Genomic DNA, 15,016 nt, shown 5'->3' on the forward strand with positions numbered 1-15,016 from the left:
GTAAAGAAAATTTTATGTAACCCTAAATATTGCTGGGTAATGATTACGATGTTTATATAAACCATTAAATATATTAAAAGGATTTATCAACTGTATTTTTTATTCCAATAAATATATCACAGCTTCCTAGTCTTTTTTAATTAATCAAAGTTTTTAAAAACATTACAAAAATCATCAATTGTGGATAATTTATTGTTGATAACAATGTACATGGGATTTTGGAAAAATTTATATGTTTGAAATCAATTTTGTTTTTATTAAGTCTTTCAAATGTATTCCCTCCTTGCTGTCAGCTGATTGCCTCGTCAGACAGAAATGCAATTATTGGTTTCTATTTCTAATTAATACAGCTCTACTATGTTCAAAACTTACATTAGTTTTACATCAAAAATAAGATAATACTATGGAAAAGTTTTGTTTCACAATTTCTACATTTTTTTCTCAGTTATGGGCAAAAAAAGAGCCGCACCGTCCATCTTCGCCATATAAACCTATGTTAAAATGAACAACTTTCAACAACAATATCACAAAATCTAGATCAAAAAAAAAAAATTCAAAAAAAATATGACGCACAGAGGGAGCACTGGGTAATACGCTATATAAATTTCAAGTACATCTGTGCATGTGAGTAAACCCGATATACCTCCTTAAGGGCAATTCAACAGCAAATGTGAAAAATACAAACGTAACTATACAGTGTAGGTACCCCAAAGTCAGTAGGTACTTATCTCAGAATCATTTAGCAGAATTTGATAATGATAATTAATAATATTAACTATGCTATATTATTATCAAACTTAATAGTTTTTCCAACAAATTATTATCATTGAAACATTCTGAGGTTGATTTCTTTTAATCCCGAGGTCTTGATGTTATCAAAGCTGATTCTGTGTAAGTCGGCTCGATTATATTAGTTTCCTGGCAACAACATGTCTACCAGGTTTGGTAACCGCGCGCTTTTATTTGCGTTCATTGTGCCATCTGTATCTTTTGCCACTTTATATAAAGGTGAGTACGCTTGGAAATATATTGTTGCAAGTATAAAAGACTATTGGTTTTTTATATTCTCGATATCCACTCTTCAGGAGATAAATGTTCTTTACAAGACGGCAGCGAAGGCAAGTGTAAGCTTATAAACGACTGTCCGGCCGCTGTGCAACTCTTAAGAACAAAAATCCATCCGAAGATATGCGGATTTGAAAGAAATGATTCCATTGTTTGTTGCGAAGATGGTGAAGATGTGACAGAAACGACTGGTACCGTCAAGACAAACAGCAGAACAGCGGGAGATATAAGCAAACAAAGTAAAATATCAGTTTAGTTTAAACTTGGGTATAATTTATAATTATTTCCTATTATTTGTAAACCAACTATTTAAGCTTTGCCTCCGACATGCACAGATCTCAGACAGAGTGCACTATAGTGCGAAGACGACAGAGATATTAGAGGTACAGTAAGAGCAAGCGTATGTAAACTGACAGTTTCACTTTGATCTAATTCAACTGTTTTCGGTGTCCTTGGATGGAGAAGCGCTGATCAGAGTCACAATAAGAGTTTTCTACTTTTTACAATTATTAAATTGAAGAGTAGATTATAGTTTCTGAATTTGTTGGTTTGCATATGCTGCAAAAAGAGTACAACTTCATGATAATTAATTCCTAAACAGTTTAGGTCCAAAGCGTATCAAGGCTAAGCTTAAATTGTCAGTCTGTATTAATATGCAGAATAATTTTCAGAATGCGAAAAATATGCGGAGTACGCCTATGAAAAAATCCAATCGCCCACGCTGTTGCTTAATCCGCATATTACAAAGAGACTCGTGTGTGACATTCCGAGGAATAGACTGGTTGTGGGAAGTTCCCTGGCTTCAAGAAGGGAATTTCCTCATATGGTATATATGCCGTTATTGTTAAATTATATTTTTTTGCAATTATCATCACTACAACTATTAATGACCATTATCGCTACGAGTATCGCAGTAAATATCGACCCGTTGTTACTACGAAAACATGCTACCTCAAATTAAGCTTCGAAAACATGCTTGCTCAGATCTTTAAGAAAAAACATGCTATCTCACACAAAATTGAAATTTAAGTTGGTTGCATTGGCGTTGAAATACACATTGAATGATTGAAATACTTATAATAAATTTATATAATATATTTTTCAAAAAGTAAGGAATATTTACGTTCAGGTACACTATTTATTTTATTTGTTTCAATTAATTTTGTTAACTTACTGGTATAAACGACAACATTGTTAATTAAAAAAATAGAAGAATATGCAGTATGCTGCAACACGTACATTACTCGACGTTTTTTGAAATAACAAATTATAAAAAAATAGTGTAAGGTACCTTAATATATAATAATGTTTATTATTACTAAAAATTACTCGATTTTTTTTATATAAAACTTTATAGCGCACTCTTATGTGATTTATAGTCGCTACTCTTCCTTTTATTCTAAAAATAATTTTATATGCCTTAATATGGACTCCAAGGAGATTGCAATCAAAAGGATTATAGTGGACCAGGCTAGGCTCCAAATCATTCTTACCAGGGCAAGATGCAACAATTTGTAGAAAAACACCATTTATTCATAAAATTTCATTAATAGAGTTAATATAATAACCAGAATGTAAATATAATGCATAAAGTCGGAAACATGCACGTGCATATCATCTGCTCTGCGCCCGTCGCATCGATATCCAGCAGATCATAAAGTACCGGTAATAAAAGTGTCGCATACCTGCATTTCATTTCCAAAGTCTATGCAAGCACGTGGCTACCGTACCTTTAACCACATACGCATACCACTTTGCACACAAATCGTCATCATCGTCATTATCATCATCATCATCAGCATCATCACCCGCATCAGCATCCACGTCAGTCAAGAATCACTATCATTCATTTAGCATACATTTTTTAATTCATATTCAGAAAGTTTTACATCGTAGTTATTCATGTAACTCATCTATTAATCCGACATATTCCATATTTGCACCAGAAGAGTATATTTTTGAACCTACATCTGCAGAAATATTACTTTAAAAAAGTGACTAATGCCCTTCTTGCACCTTTCAATTGAAGTGTGTGATATATTGAAGTATATTTTTGAATATATATTTTTTCAGTATAGTCATCAGTTCATAACATACTTTAAATTTAAAATATTTTCTAGCATACAATTTCTTTTCTTGTCGAAATAAACATCTTTATTTCTAGGCTGTTATTGGTTACAATCAGGACGGTGAAGTTAAATGGAGTTGTGCAGGTTCTCTTATAAGTGAAAACTTCGTCCTCACAACCGCGCACTGCTTGTTTATAGAATTCCTGTAAGTACATGTAATATCCATATTAGGGTGGCCCAAAAAAACGAATATTTTTTTTCGTATCTCTTGGTATCCCCTGTGAAAATATGTTAGTTTATCATGTTTTAAGAGCCCCTCAAAAAGTCAGCTTCTCGTTATTTTATCATCGCTTATTGAATTTGATGATCAAAAGAATAGAAATAAATCACGAGATACTTAAATTACAAAAAAATTAAAAAATTATAAATATTTGATACTCAGTGTGGTAGTAAATTTTGCCACGAGAAATTTTTTAAGTGTCTCGTGATTTATTTCTATTCTTTTGTTCATCAAACTCAATAAAAAAAATTATTAGTTGATATTTATTTTTAAAGGTCGCTCGAAAACATTTTAGGTACACTACTTTTAAAGTTAAAATAATTATAAGTGTCCTGTAGAAATTAAAATTTCGACTTGAAATGTTCAGAATCGAGATTTTTTTTCAACGTAGAAAATGATAATATAACGAGAAAAAAATTAAAAAACAAAATTACAATTTCTGACGATTTTGGAAATTTTTAAAAATCTTGAGCGACCTCTAAAAAATTTTTTTGAGCTTATTTTTTAAGGGGGCTCTTATAACATGATAAACCAACATATTTTTACAAGAGACACGAAAAAAATATTCGTTTTTTTGGGCCACCCTAATCCATATGAATGTAGATGTGTGACTTTTTCAGAGTCAAAACTCACATAAGCATCAATAAATGTTCAGAATTAAACTAAAAATGTGTGTATACGCTTTTGTGATAGTAAACATTTTGAAGATGCTATTTAAAAGATTATCTAAATATTTTGTTTTATATACAAGGTGTCCGTTAAAGAATGGGCAAAATTCTACGACGAAAATTAATGGGGAAAAGTCATGTTGATCATAAACGTCTAGATTTCGAGATACAGGGTGTTGAAGTTGAAACCTATTTCACATCAATAAAAAAACCAATGGCGTGCAAACTATATTTACGAGACCCTTTTTAAAAAATTATTGTTACGTCACTGCGTAAAGCGGAAATAAATAACATTTATCAAATTTTCAATGATTTTTCAGCATTTCACTTGTGGAATATCGGTGAGAAACACCGTTTTTGAAAACAATGGTCATATGCGAGCCGAAGAAAATCCAAAATGAAAGCACTGTACGACACTTTCAGCATGAGTTGAAATTCAATATTTGGTTCGGAATAATTGACGATCATCTTCTTGGGCCCTTTAAACTTCCGGCATCTTTAAACGCCCAAGATTATCTGCACTTTCTACAATGTAATTTAATTGAACTACTAGGAGAACATTATTTTGAATATCAGAGCTCACATGTGGTATTTACATGATGGTGCCTCTAATGGTAAGAAACTAATTAGATAATATACCTATTTCCTCATCGATGAATAGGAAGAGGAAGTGAACACCTACGGCCTTAACGTAGGGATCTAAATCCGCTTCATTTTTTTTCTTGAGTCATAATAAGGCCATATTTATATAAGACCAAACCAATGTTATTCATTTCAAAAATAATCTTAAACATAATTAATGACTTATTTGACTTTTCCACACTAATTTGCTTAGTAGAATCTAGTGATAAAGTTTGGCCAATTCTTCAACGGACACCCCGTATAGCCAAATAAATTTTTCAGCGGTCCTGCGAAAATGGTAAGGGTTGGTTTAACAAATAAGACGGACCTTACGCATATACAAGAACGGACAGTGAGTGAAATCGTCCCCTATCCCGAATACAATAAGACCAAATACCACGATATCGGTCTCTTAAGACTCTCAAAAAACATAAAGTTTAACAGTTACGTACGACCAGCGTGCTTACAAACAGAAAAATATATTCCCTTTGTCTTAGCCATATCCTCAGGATGGGGGGCCCTTGTTTGGGGAAAACCGAGCAACGACTTGTTGGCGATAGTGCTGGAATTTTACAGTGCTGATAAATGTAATTACACGTACAGGCGGGCTATTCGGCCTGGTGGCGATTTGGAAAATGGAATCGTTGACGATTTGATGATTTGCGCTGGTACATCTAAAGCAGTAAATAGTACATGTCGGGTAAGAGAAATACTTTTATACAGGGTGTCTTATAATTAGCTGCCAACCCTGAACAGGCCGATTCTATGATCAAAACTAAGTAAAAAAGTTCATATGAACATGGGTCCGGAAATGCTTCCTAAGGGCACAGGGACCCATTGAAGAGGGAGGAATGGAAATCATTTTTTTGCAATATCTCTCAATCGCGTTGTGATAAATGAATGAAATTTGGTATACACAGCTAAATTTTGATGAGCAATTTGATGGACTAATCCATTTATTTCCACAAGGTCCATTGGGGTGGGTACGGGGGGGCCCTTGGTACTTTGCGTGTGTAACTTTTTCATCTTTGACTTTTTAACAAATTGGACAGCAAATTCCGTTTTCCCGAACTGTTTTACGTTAAAAAGGTACTCTTGTTTCAAATCGTTATCTTTAACGGTTTCTGAGAAAATCGCTCTTGAATTAATCCCACTTTGGTCAATTTCATAGTAATTTAAACAAAAAAAAATATTTTGTTTAAATTTAATCTAATTTTAATAAAAAAATTATAATAAAAAATTAAATTAAATAAAAATTAATCCTTTAAATGGAAAAGAGAGGAAAGGAAAATTATTATTATTATTTTTTGTTTAAATTACTATGAAATTGACCAAAGTGGGATTAATTCAAGAGCGATTTTCTCAGAAACCGTTAAAGATAACGATTTGAAACAAGAGTACCTTTTTAACGTAAAACAGTTCGGGAAAACGGAATTTGCTGTCCAATTTGTTAAAAAGTCAAAGATGAAAAAGTTACACACGCAAAGTACCAAGGGCCCCCCCGTACCCACCCCAATGGACCTTGTGGAAATAAATGGATTAGTCCATCAAATTGCTCATCAAAATTTAGCTGTGTATACCAAATTTCATTCATTTATCACAACGCGATTGAGAGATATTGCAAAAAAATGATTTCCATTCCTCCCTCTTCAATGGGTCCCTGTGCCCTTAGGAAGCATTTCCGGACCCATGTTCATATGAACTTTTTTACTTAGTTTTGATCATAGAATCGGCCTGTTCAGGGTTGGCAGCTAATTATGAGACACCCTGTATATTAAATTTTAATTAAGTTTAGTTAGGGTAGTTCTGGATGTGGGATTTTCGATATTTGCAATTAGGAATGCAAATAAAAGCAGCAAGTGATCATAAAAAGTAGTGGCAGCCTCAGCATCGTTATTCCTTACCAATCTTGATTTTTTGCTGAAGATAATCTCCGACAGCTACTTTCGTCACAATCGACTGAGAAAGTAGCTGCTGATCTGCGAAATGAATGACCGATAGATATTTCTAGACTTTCTAGTTTCAGGAATCTGGCAATATTTGTAGTAAAAGTGTTAGTGCCTACAGGTTAGTCGTTTTTGTAAATGGGAGAACCTATAGAATATCACTTTATTCTTCTACATCTATGTACAAGCTGGTCCATTTTCGATGGGATTTCAGAGTATTTCAGAAACTACTAAAGATATGATAAATCTGACACCACGTTCTCGAGCTCGATTTTCATGGCAAACTCGACTGTCAAATCAGAAATTTGCTATGTTCATTTGATTTTGAGTTACAGGGCGTTCCTCGTTATTGTGACACTTTTGAATATGTCTCTATCTCAGCTGTTAAATAAGGGTTAGAGCTAAAGTGAAAACTGCTCAAGACTAATTTTTTGGCGTAGAATTGAATGCCGGTATTACATTTTTCGTAGGTCTTAAGATTCCAGAGTTATGACCCAAAGTTATATTTTCTTAAATGGAAATCGTATCTGGTCATAACCTAAAAAAAATGAAGATTTTTTTTTTGCTTTTCAGCGATATATCACATGCTATAGTTATTTTTACAAACACAGAAGATACGGGGTGTTTTATATATAAATTCGATCCTTTTTTACATTTTAATATGGCTGGCTATGAAAATACATACAAAACTATAATTCTTACTTTTACAAAATTCTTATCTGTTGCAAGAATCCTGCGCCCCCTTTTGGTCGAATTTTAAAATACAGATACACAACTAATAAGTACTGTGAGGCAATGCGTTCTGAATTTATTAATAAAAGTGTCTGTTTGTACCTTGGTATTCGTGGAGGTATAAATCCGTAACACTAATTTATGATATTAAAAATATCTCCTCAACGGTTTAGTCATTTTCAATAAGTATACCTTTTTTGTTAAAAAAAGTCCAATATTTCAATATTTTATTACTAAAAACTGTATACGGGGGTTGGCAAAAAGTTGTTACTACATATTATTCAATGCATAACGCTGTCTGCAGAGGGCGCCTCGTACGCGACACTCAAAAATCATTATTATTTTATTTTTCCCGTCATTAAAAAACTTCTTTGTTGAAAATTTGAAACATTTGTGAATAAAATTATAGAAATTGTTAAGGAAAAACCATTTTTTATTTTTCACTTTGACACCCTGTATCTATTTTATTATGCGACTTGGTATATAGGATGATATAGTTTAAATCGACTTATTTTTACCCAAGGAATTTAAATACACACTGTACTACTTATACAGGGTGTATTAATTACTGTCATATCGTTATTTCTTTTTAATTTTAGGGGGAATCTGGAGGACCACTTCAAGTCTACCACAAGGAAACTGAAGAAATGAAATGTATGTACGACATCATCGGAGTAACTTCCTTTGGTTTTCCTCCATGCAGTTTACAAAACGACGTTCCAGATGTGTACGTTAGAGTATCAGCTTATTTAAAATGGATAGAAGACACTGTTTGGCCGGAATAAAGACGTGCTATTTTAGCTCGACTTAGACCACTTGTGTCAGTGTATTGTAATTTATTTTTTTTTAAACGTGATTTCAAAGCTTCTATTAGTTGTAAATAAAAAATTGTTTAAAACATTTTCTAATTCTCAGTGACATACCATTTCAAATACTTTTTTCAGAACAATCAAAAACTGATATATATTTACTTTGCTTATCAAGGGCTTCCTAGATATTGCTCACTAAGTTTGCAGATGCATGTTGTATGTTCTTTTACCTTTTCTGAAGTTAATTCGTGGCTCACAGAACTGTTTATAACGAGCGTTCAAATAAAAACGTGGTCGAAGTTGGCTCTGACACATTGGACGTAGGGAGTAGCTTATAGCGACCAACTTAACCTCATTTCTCAACGGGCTGTATAGCAGCTGTCAGTTTCAATAACGTTAATGACTATATAACTTTATTTTAAAGAATAATCGTGATAATAATAACAAACAATTAAGTGTCTGACTGCTGAAAGTGTCCCCCTCCTTGTTATAACAATAAATTAAAGCAGCTGCTGAAAGTGTCTCTCTCCTTGTTCCAAGCACTTTTCACACCTGTTCCTCAAAGAATTAAAGACATTTTCTAATATGCTCGGGGTATTGTTAATTTCAGGAATCTTGTCTATAAGTCGAGCCTGCAGATGGTTTAAATCAGGAATAGGCAGTTCAAAATTAGTGTTTTTAAGGTAAGGCCACAAAAAGAAATCACACGGCGTAATATCACATGACCTCGGTGGAAATTCATGTTCAGCATTGAGACTTATTAGTCGATTTTGGAAAACTTCCCTCAACATATTCATCGTCTCGCCTGCCACATGTGCCCTTGCGCCATCTTGTTGAAAGTAAAAGTTTGTAATTTCGTTTTCTTCCAGCTGGTTAACAAAAGGAGCGATAATTTCTTCTCTATACCTTTGCGCAGTAAGAGTACCATTAAAAAAATAGTTCCATAAATCCTCCTTCGATTGAGAGCACACCAAACTCCAATTTTTTTGCATGTAAAGGGCCCTCGACAAAAAAGTTATCTGGTTTTTCAGAAGACCACATTCTCATATTCTGTGAGTTTACGTAACCACTTAAATGAAACCAGGCTTCATCAGAAAAAAAGGTGATATTATGAAGTTCACCGTAGTTGTTTAAAAACCATTCACAAAATACAGCCCGTCGCCGAAAATCAACTTCATGAAGTTCTTGCTGACAAGTTAAACGATTCGAGAACAAACGCAAATCTTTTTTTAACACTGTGTGGCAGGTACCGACTGATACTCCCACCATTTGTGATAAAACACGTACAGAAGTTCTTGGCGCATTTTCCATTATTTGTTGGACATTTTCTTTTAATTCTTCACTCCGCTTTTTAGGTCGGCCGCTTCCTTCTTTTCTTGTTACACTGCCCGTTTCACGAAAAACATTAACACAACGCTGAACTGCACTTTGAAAAATTTTGTACTCGACAACGCCGGGAAATTGATTTTGAAATTCTATGAAACATTCCTCAATAGAATACTTCCATATTCCATCAATCTTGCGTCCATTTCCAAAGTAGGACTCTATGATAAACACTTTTTGTTCTTGAGAAAACACCATTTTAAACGCTTTTTAAAACGAAAATATTCAAATTGATAGCGGCGATATAGCGCTTTGACAGATGACGTTTAAGTTCATTTGCTACACGCTACGCCCTACGTCCAAATTTTCAAAACCAACTTGACCACGTTTTTATTTGAACGCTCGTTATTTTTGTAAATAATTGCTGATTCTTGTGGTTAAAGAGATTTACTCTTACTTTTATATAATATAAAAATACTTCGTTATAATACAACAAAACCTGATATACCAGAATTTGAACACCACTAGATATTACTATCCAGGGTGTTAATTAAGTATGTACAATACATTTAACAGACGATTATTTGAGTGATTTTAAGAGAAAAAGTTTATATAAACATTGGTCCGCAGATGCTTCGTTTTCATTTTTAACTTAAACACCCTGTATCTTGCAAACTAAGCGGTTATGAGCAACGTTGTACCTTTTCTCCATTAATTTTCGTAGTAGAATCTAGTGGTAAAGTTTGGCCCATTCTTTAACGAACATCCTGTATAATCGCATTTCTCGCACGTCTTATCCATTGCAAAAGTCTAGACGTTCAAGATCAAAGTCATTGCCCACTATTTTAGAACTAGAGTATATTAACTGTGGTTTTGTAATAATAATGGTATCGTTAATAGAGAAGAAAATTAGAGCCACAATAAATTTTCATTTATCGAATTATTATAATTATTGAATTCATTGAATAGTTTTCTTAACCAGAATATTAACAAAACGTTATTAGACATCTTTTTAATCACATTGCGCAGACAAGATAAAAGCCGTCAAGGTCTTGTTCTGGACAAAGCTGATATATGCTGCATAAGTCGATCTGATTATGTCAGTTTCCTGAGAGCAGTATGTCTGCAAGGTTTCGTTACAATATACTTGTATTTGTGGTCGTTATTTCCACTGCCACTTTATGTAAAGGTAAGTTCATATATATGTACTATACTTTATATTGAATAAAATAAAGAATTTGTGTGAATTCTAATAGAAACTATTAATTTATTAATAAATATTTCCGTATTAATTACACAGCCACACAAAACAAAACAAAATAGTGTTCTTTTGGTCAGACTCTGATATTGACATGTTTTCGGACCCGCCGAATACGAATCTGATGTCACTTTAGCGTCAACACTCACGATTTTTTTAGAAAATGTCCCCTAAATCCTCAAAAAATAGGTTATTGTAACGTCGTTGGAGAACATTCATATTTTCAAGAATCTGAAAACGAGAGGGAATATAAAGAAGTGGAGACGAATATGTATATACCGTGGGATGGAAAGAATCATCCGCAAACGTTTAATCAGAGTGAGTTCAATGATTTTATTCGTAACTCAGGTTTACCAAAAGACTAAATATTCATCTAGAAAACTGAAAAAGAAAAATCCTCTACAGGGTCGGAAAGTCCCCATGGTTCGTCGGCCGTTACGTGAGAGCGATAAAGTAAGTCATAGAAATCCGTACGATTGAGAAAGATGGCTATAATGAAGGCGTCCAATAGTCACCGCCCATTTCGCCCTTCCACAAATAAGAAGTGGATCTTATTTGGATGGCAAAATTTCAAAAATGTAACATAAAACTTTCTGGTTAATTACAAATGTCACCGTTATCCCTATAACTTAGGTGACCATAGCGAAGGGTAAAGTTAACCAATTTATCAAAGTTTAACGAAAAGGGAAAAGTTATCAGGGTAACTTGGGACGTGAATATGATTGAGGACTACTGCTGGATCTGGAAAAAAGAATGTAAGGTTAAAGTCAAAAGGAAAAACGGAAACAAAGTACATCCACACATAAAAAGGTATATTTAATAATAATCTACAAATTTCTTTAAAAGAAATTGTTTCTTATGAAGAAATATTTATTTAATTTGATCATATATCTTTATTTCAGTATTACTCATGTATTTGAAACAAATCTATTTTATATTTAGAAAATGTATTAGAATCAAAGATACATCCTAAATTTAAACATATAATATAATGTATTAAAACATAGTAAATTATAATGTAAAACAAATCAATTTCTTTAAAACAATCATGTTTTAAGGTTGCATCTACATTTTGGTTATTTTAATTTAAATGAACTTATTTAAAACAAATAAATCATAAGTCCAAATTAAAACACTTATTTTATCAAAGGAATAATAGTATTTATTGACATAAAACTATCATATCGTTAAATTTTCAGATAAACTGCATTTAAAGATGTGGTATAGTTGATTTTAGTATATTGTTTTAATTCAAAACTATCATATTTTTAAAACTACGGCGAAAAGCGTGGATTAACTTTCAGCGACAGCCAAAGGCATTTAGACTTTTAACTTCTACCACATGCAGTTACTCGTCTCGTATGTGTTTTATAACTTGCAGTGTAGTGTGAGTGTGTATGGTGTATAGTCTGTGGTGTACTGTACTGTGTAGTACATCGTAGGAGTGTGTAATGTAGTCTTAGACAAGAACAAGACTACTTAGAACATTTAACTGCTTCTGATTATGGTGTTAAGGAAAATTGCATTTTCATTGAACTGGATGACTTTCACATATATAAAAATATTAGTTGTGATTTAATGCATAACCTTTTCGAAGGAATCCATCGTTATGAAATGGCGAAAATTATTAACAATTTATTAACTAATAACTATTTTACATTAAGCTACATTACTAAATGCTCGAATTAAGTATAACTCTTATATGTATAAATAAAAACATTCCTCCAAACATTAAGTATGCATGAACAAATTAGAAACGGTTATATTACTGTCATCTTCATGCTTTCCTTAGTTTTAAATTTTCATTTAATTATTAGAGATTTAGTTCCAGAAAATGATAAAACATGGATACTATACTTAATTTTATTAGAAATAACCGAAATGTTATTTTTGTCTATCTTTAATGATGAATCCATTGATTTTTTAAAATGTCTTATTGAAGACCATCACCTAATGTGTTTAAAACTATTTAAAGAAAATTTAAAGCCTAAATTTAATTTTTTGCTTCACTACCCAAATATAATAAAGAAAATTGGACCTGTAATACATGTTAGCTCCATTAGATACGAAGTAAAACATAAAGATTTAAAATATTTAGCTACCCTTATTACATGTAGAAAAAATGTACATTTTTCACTTTGTATGCGGACGCAGCTTAAATTATCGTATAGAATTTTATCACAAAAGGACTAATAGACACGTTTGAACATGGACCAATTCAAAATTTAATAAAAGGAGACGTTATCCTTCCATCTAATTCAGAAATTTCATCTTCAAGTTTTTGCGTGCCATGGTTAAAAATTAATGGTATTTTTTACAAAATCAAGTCTTGTGTTTTATTAGGTATCCTAATCCTTCTTTCGGTATAATAGAAAACATCATTATTAATGAAGACAACAATACAATAATTTGTTTTCATTTCTATTTATTAATTACCTTAAATTATGATTTGCATCATAGTGCTTATTCTGTGAAGATCTCTGAAAATTTTGTAACGGTAGACATTAAAACTTTAGGAACAGTTAAACCTACCGTATTTCACACTGTCTCGGAAAAATTATTTATATTTTTGTGAATGTTATTTTATACATAAACAGCTAAGGAACATTAATTCTTAAAATTATTTCTTATATTTGTAATGTTTTGTGTATACGTTTATTTAAGAAAAAATACATTCTATCCAAACATACTCATACATTTATTTTAACCTTACCCTATCTTTCCTAAAAAAGTTCCAAATTTTTATTCCAAAGAACTATTTTATTTAATTCAGGAAAGTTATAGTCTCATATCAAATAAAACCATTTATTTATATTTAAAAAACAATAATTTTCTTTCAAACATATATTTTGTTTTGTTAGAACAAATGTAATGTTATATTAATTTTATAGTATTTTTAAAATAAAATTACAAATGTTTTCTCTAAACCAATGAAAAATTTGCATTGCGGATATGGGAAGATATTATTTGTTTAGTTTAAATTTTACTGCATTGAATTAAACAATTATTTTTATGTGTGTAGATCTTCTGAAGACAAAGAAGCTCGCTACAAGGGAAAGCGATGATTCAAAAAAACATTACCCTAAATTACATACTGATATATTCGGGAAACACACTTTTATGTGAATTGATTGGAATTCTATCAAAAATGGTAGATGTTGGTGCCAAACTAACTTCTGAATGATGTTCAACGGGTCCGAAAACATATCAATAACAGGAATTGATCAAAAGAGCAGATCACTTTTTTGTTTTGTGCGCCTGTGTTTTTAATAATACTATTCAACTATTAATTTTTAAATATTCCTGATGCCTATTCTTCAGGAGACAAATGCTCTTTCAAAGATGGCAGCGAAGGCAAGTGCAAACTTCTAAAGGAATGTCCGACCGCTGTCCAACAGATAAAAACAAAGGATGATCCCGTCATATGTGGAATCAATGGAACTGAACTGATTGTGTGCTGCAAAGATGAAGATGTGATGGAAATGGTTAGTACTACCACGATAACCAGTCAAGTTCCTAGTAGAACACCAGGAGATATAAGCAAACAAAGTAAATTTCAGTTTATTCGCATTAAAAATATTGGGAATACTTTTTATACGAATCCGTTTACTAATTTATGAAATTATTTTCAGAATGTAAGGAATATTCGGAGTATGCCTACGAAAAGATTCAGTCTCCCACACTATTGCTTAACCCGTATGTCACAAAAAAACTTGAGTGTGACATTCAAAGAAACAGACTCGTTGTGGGAAGTACCTTGGCAGCAAGAAGGGAATTTCCTCATATGGTACAAGTCCTCTTATTATTATTACTATTATTAGCTTCATTACCAGTGCCATTATTAGAGCTCGTCATCTAGTTGAATGTTGCGAGTCAAACGGTTTCTTCATTTTATTGGGCTGAAGTTTTATGCATAAAAGAAATAGTACTATTACAGCTACCATACTGGATAATTTTAACTTCTATATTCATCGAGTGCAATATTCTGATGTAAGTGGTTGGCAATGAACTATTTCAATTATTTTGTCCGTTTACGTAATTGGTCATTATTCCAAAGCTATCAACTAGTAGTTGTAATAAAATATAATGATATTAAATAAAGGCATGTAATACTTTAAAAATGATTTGAAAATCAAGCCTAACTTTAATTATTTATAAATATTTAGAAACATGGAGAATTATTAATAATAATAATAATAATAATAATAATAATAATAATATTAATAATAATAATAATAATAATAA

The 15,016-nt window shown here is 32.0% G+C and overlaps 2 protein-coding genes across 3 annotated transcripts in view; both read left to right on the top strand.

Moving 5' to 3' along the window:
• Positions 1-929: 929 nt before the first annotated feature.
• Positions 930-8,243, top strand: LOC108904162 (serine protease snake-like). The gene is made up of 6 exons (XM_018706595.1): positions 930-1,008; positions 1,086-1,304; positions 1,737-1,891; positions 3,230-3,339; positions 4,986-5,403; positions 7,981-8,243. The coding sequence occupies exons 1-6, from the start codon at positions 930-932 to the stop codon at positions 8,164-8,166; spliced, it is 1,167 nt and encodes a 388-aa protein (XP_018562111.1). The 3' UTR covers positions 8,167-8,243.
• Positions 8,244-10,618: 2,375 nt separating this feature from the next.
• LOC108904128 (serine protease snake-like) overlaps positions 10,619-15,016 on the top strand; it is a 7,473-nt gene continuing 3,075 nt past the window's right edge. The window contains exons 1-3 of one of the 2 annotated variants that reach the window (XM_023454299.1): positions 10,619-10,702; positions 14,093-14,320; positions 14,404-14,558. In XM_023454299.1, the coding sequence (XP_023310067.1) occupies positions 10,633-10,702; positions 14,093-14,320; positions 14,404-14,558 (453 nt within the window). In that variant the 5' untranslated portion in view covers positions 10,619-10,632. The remainder of the gene's footprint in view (positions 10,703-14,092; positions 14,321-14,403; positions 14,559-15,016) is intronic. The other variant, XM_023454300.1, reaches the window with a different exon arrangement.

Source organism: Anoplophora glabripennis, unplaced genomic scaffold, assembly GCF_000390285.2.
Source record: "Anoplophora glabripennis isolate ALB-LARVAE unplaced genomic scaffold, Agla_2.0 scaffold151, whole genome shotgun sequence".
Classification (NCBI taxonomy): domain Eukaryota; kingdom Metazoa; phylum Arthropoda; class Insecta; order Coleoptera; family Cerambycidae; genus Anoplophora; species Anoplophora glabripennis.

Bases quoted from the DNA above. Each gene is read 5' to 3' on its own strand.
- LOC108904162 (XM_018706595.1), top strand. From the start codon at position 930: ATGTCTACCAGGTTTGGTAACCGCGCGCTTTTATTTGCGTTCATTGTG. The intron at 1,009-1,085 runs GTGAGTACGCTT...TCCACTCTTCAG, and splicing joins TTTTGCCACTTTATATAAAG to GAGATAAATGTTCTTTACAA. The intron at 1,892-3,229 runs GTATATATGCCG...CTTTATTTCTAG, and splicing joins GAAGGGAATTTCCTCATATG to GCTGTTATTGGTTACAATCA.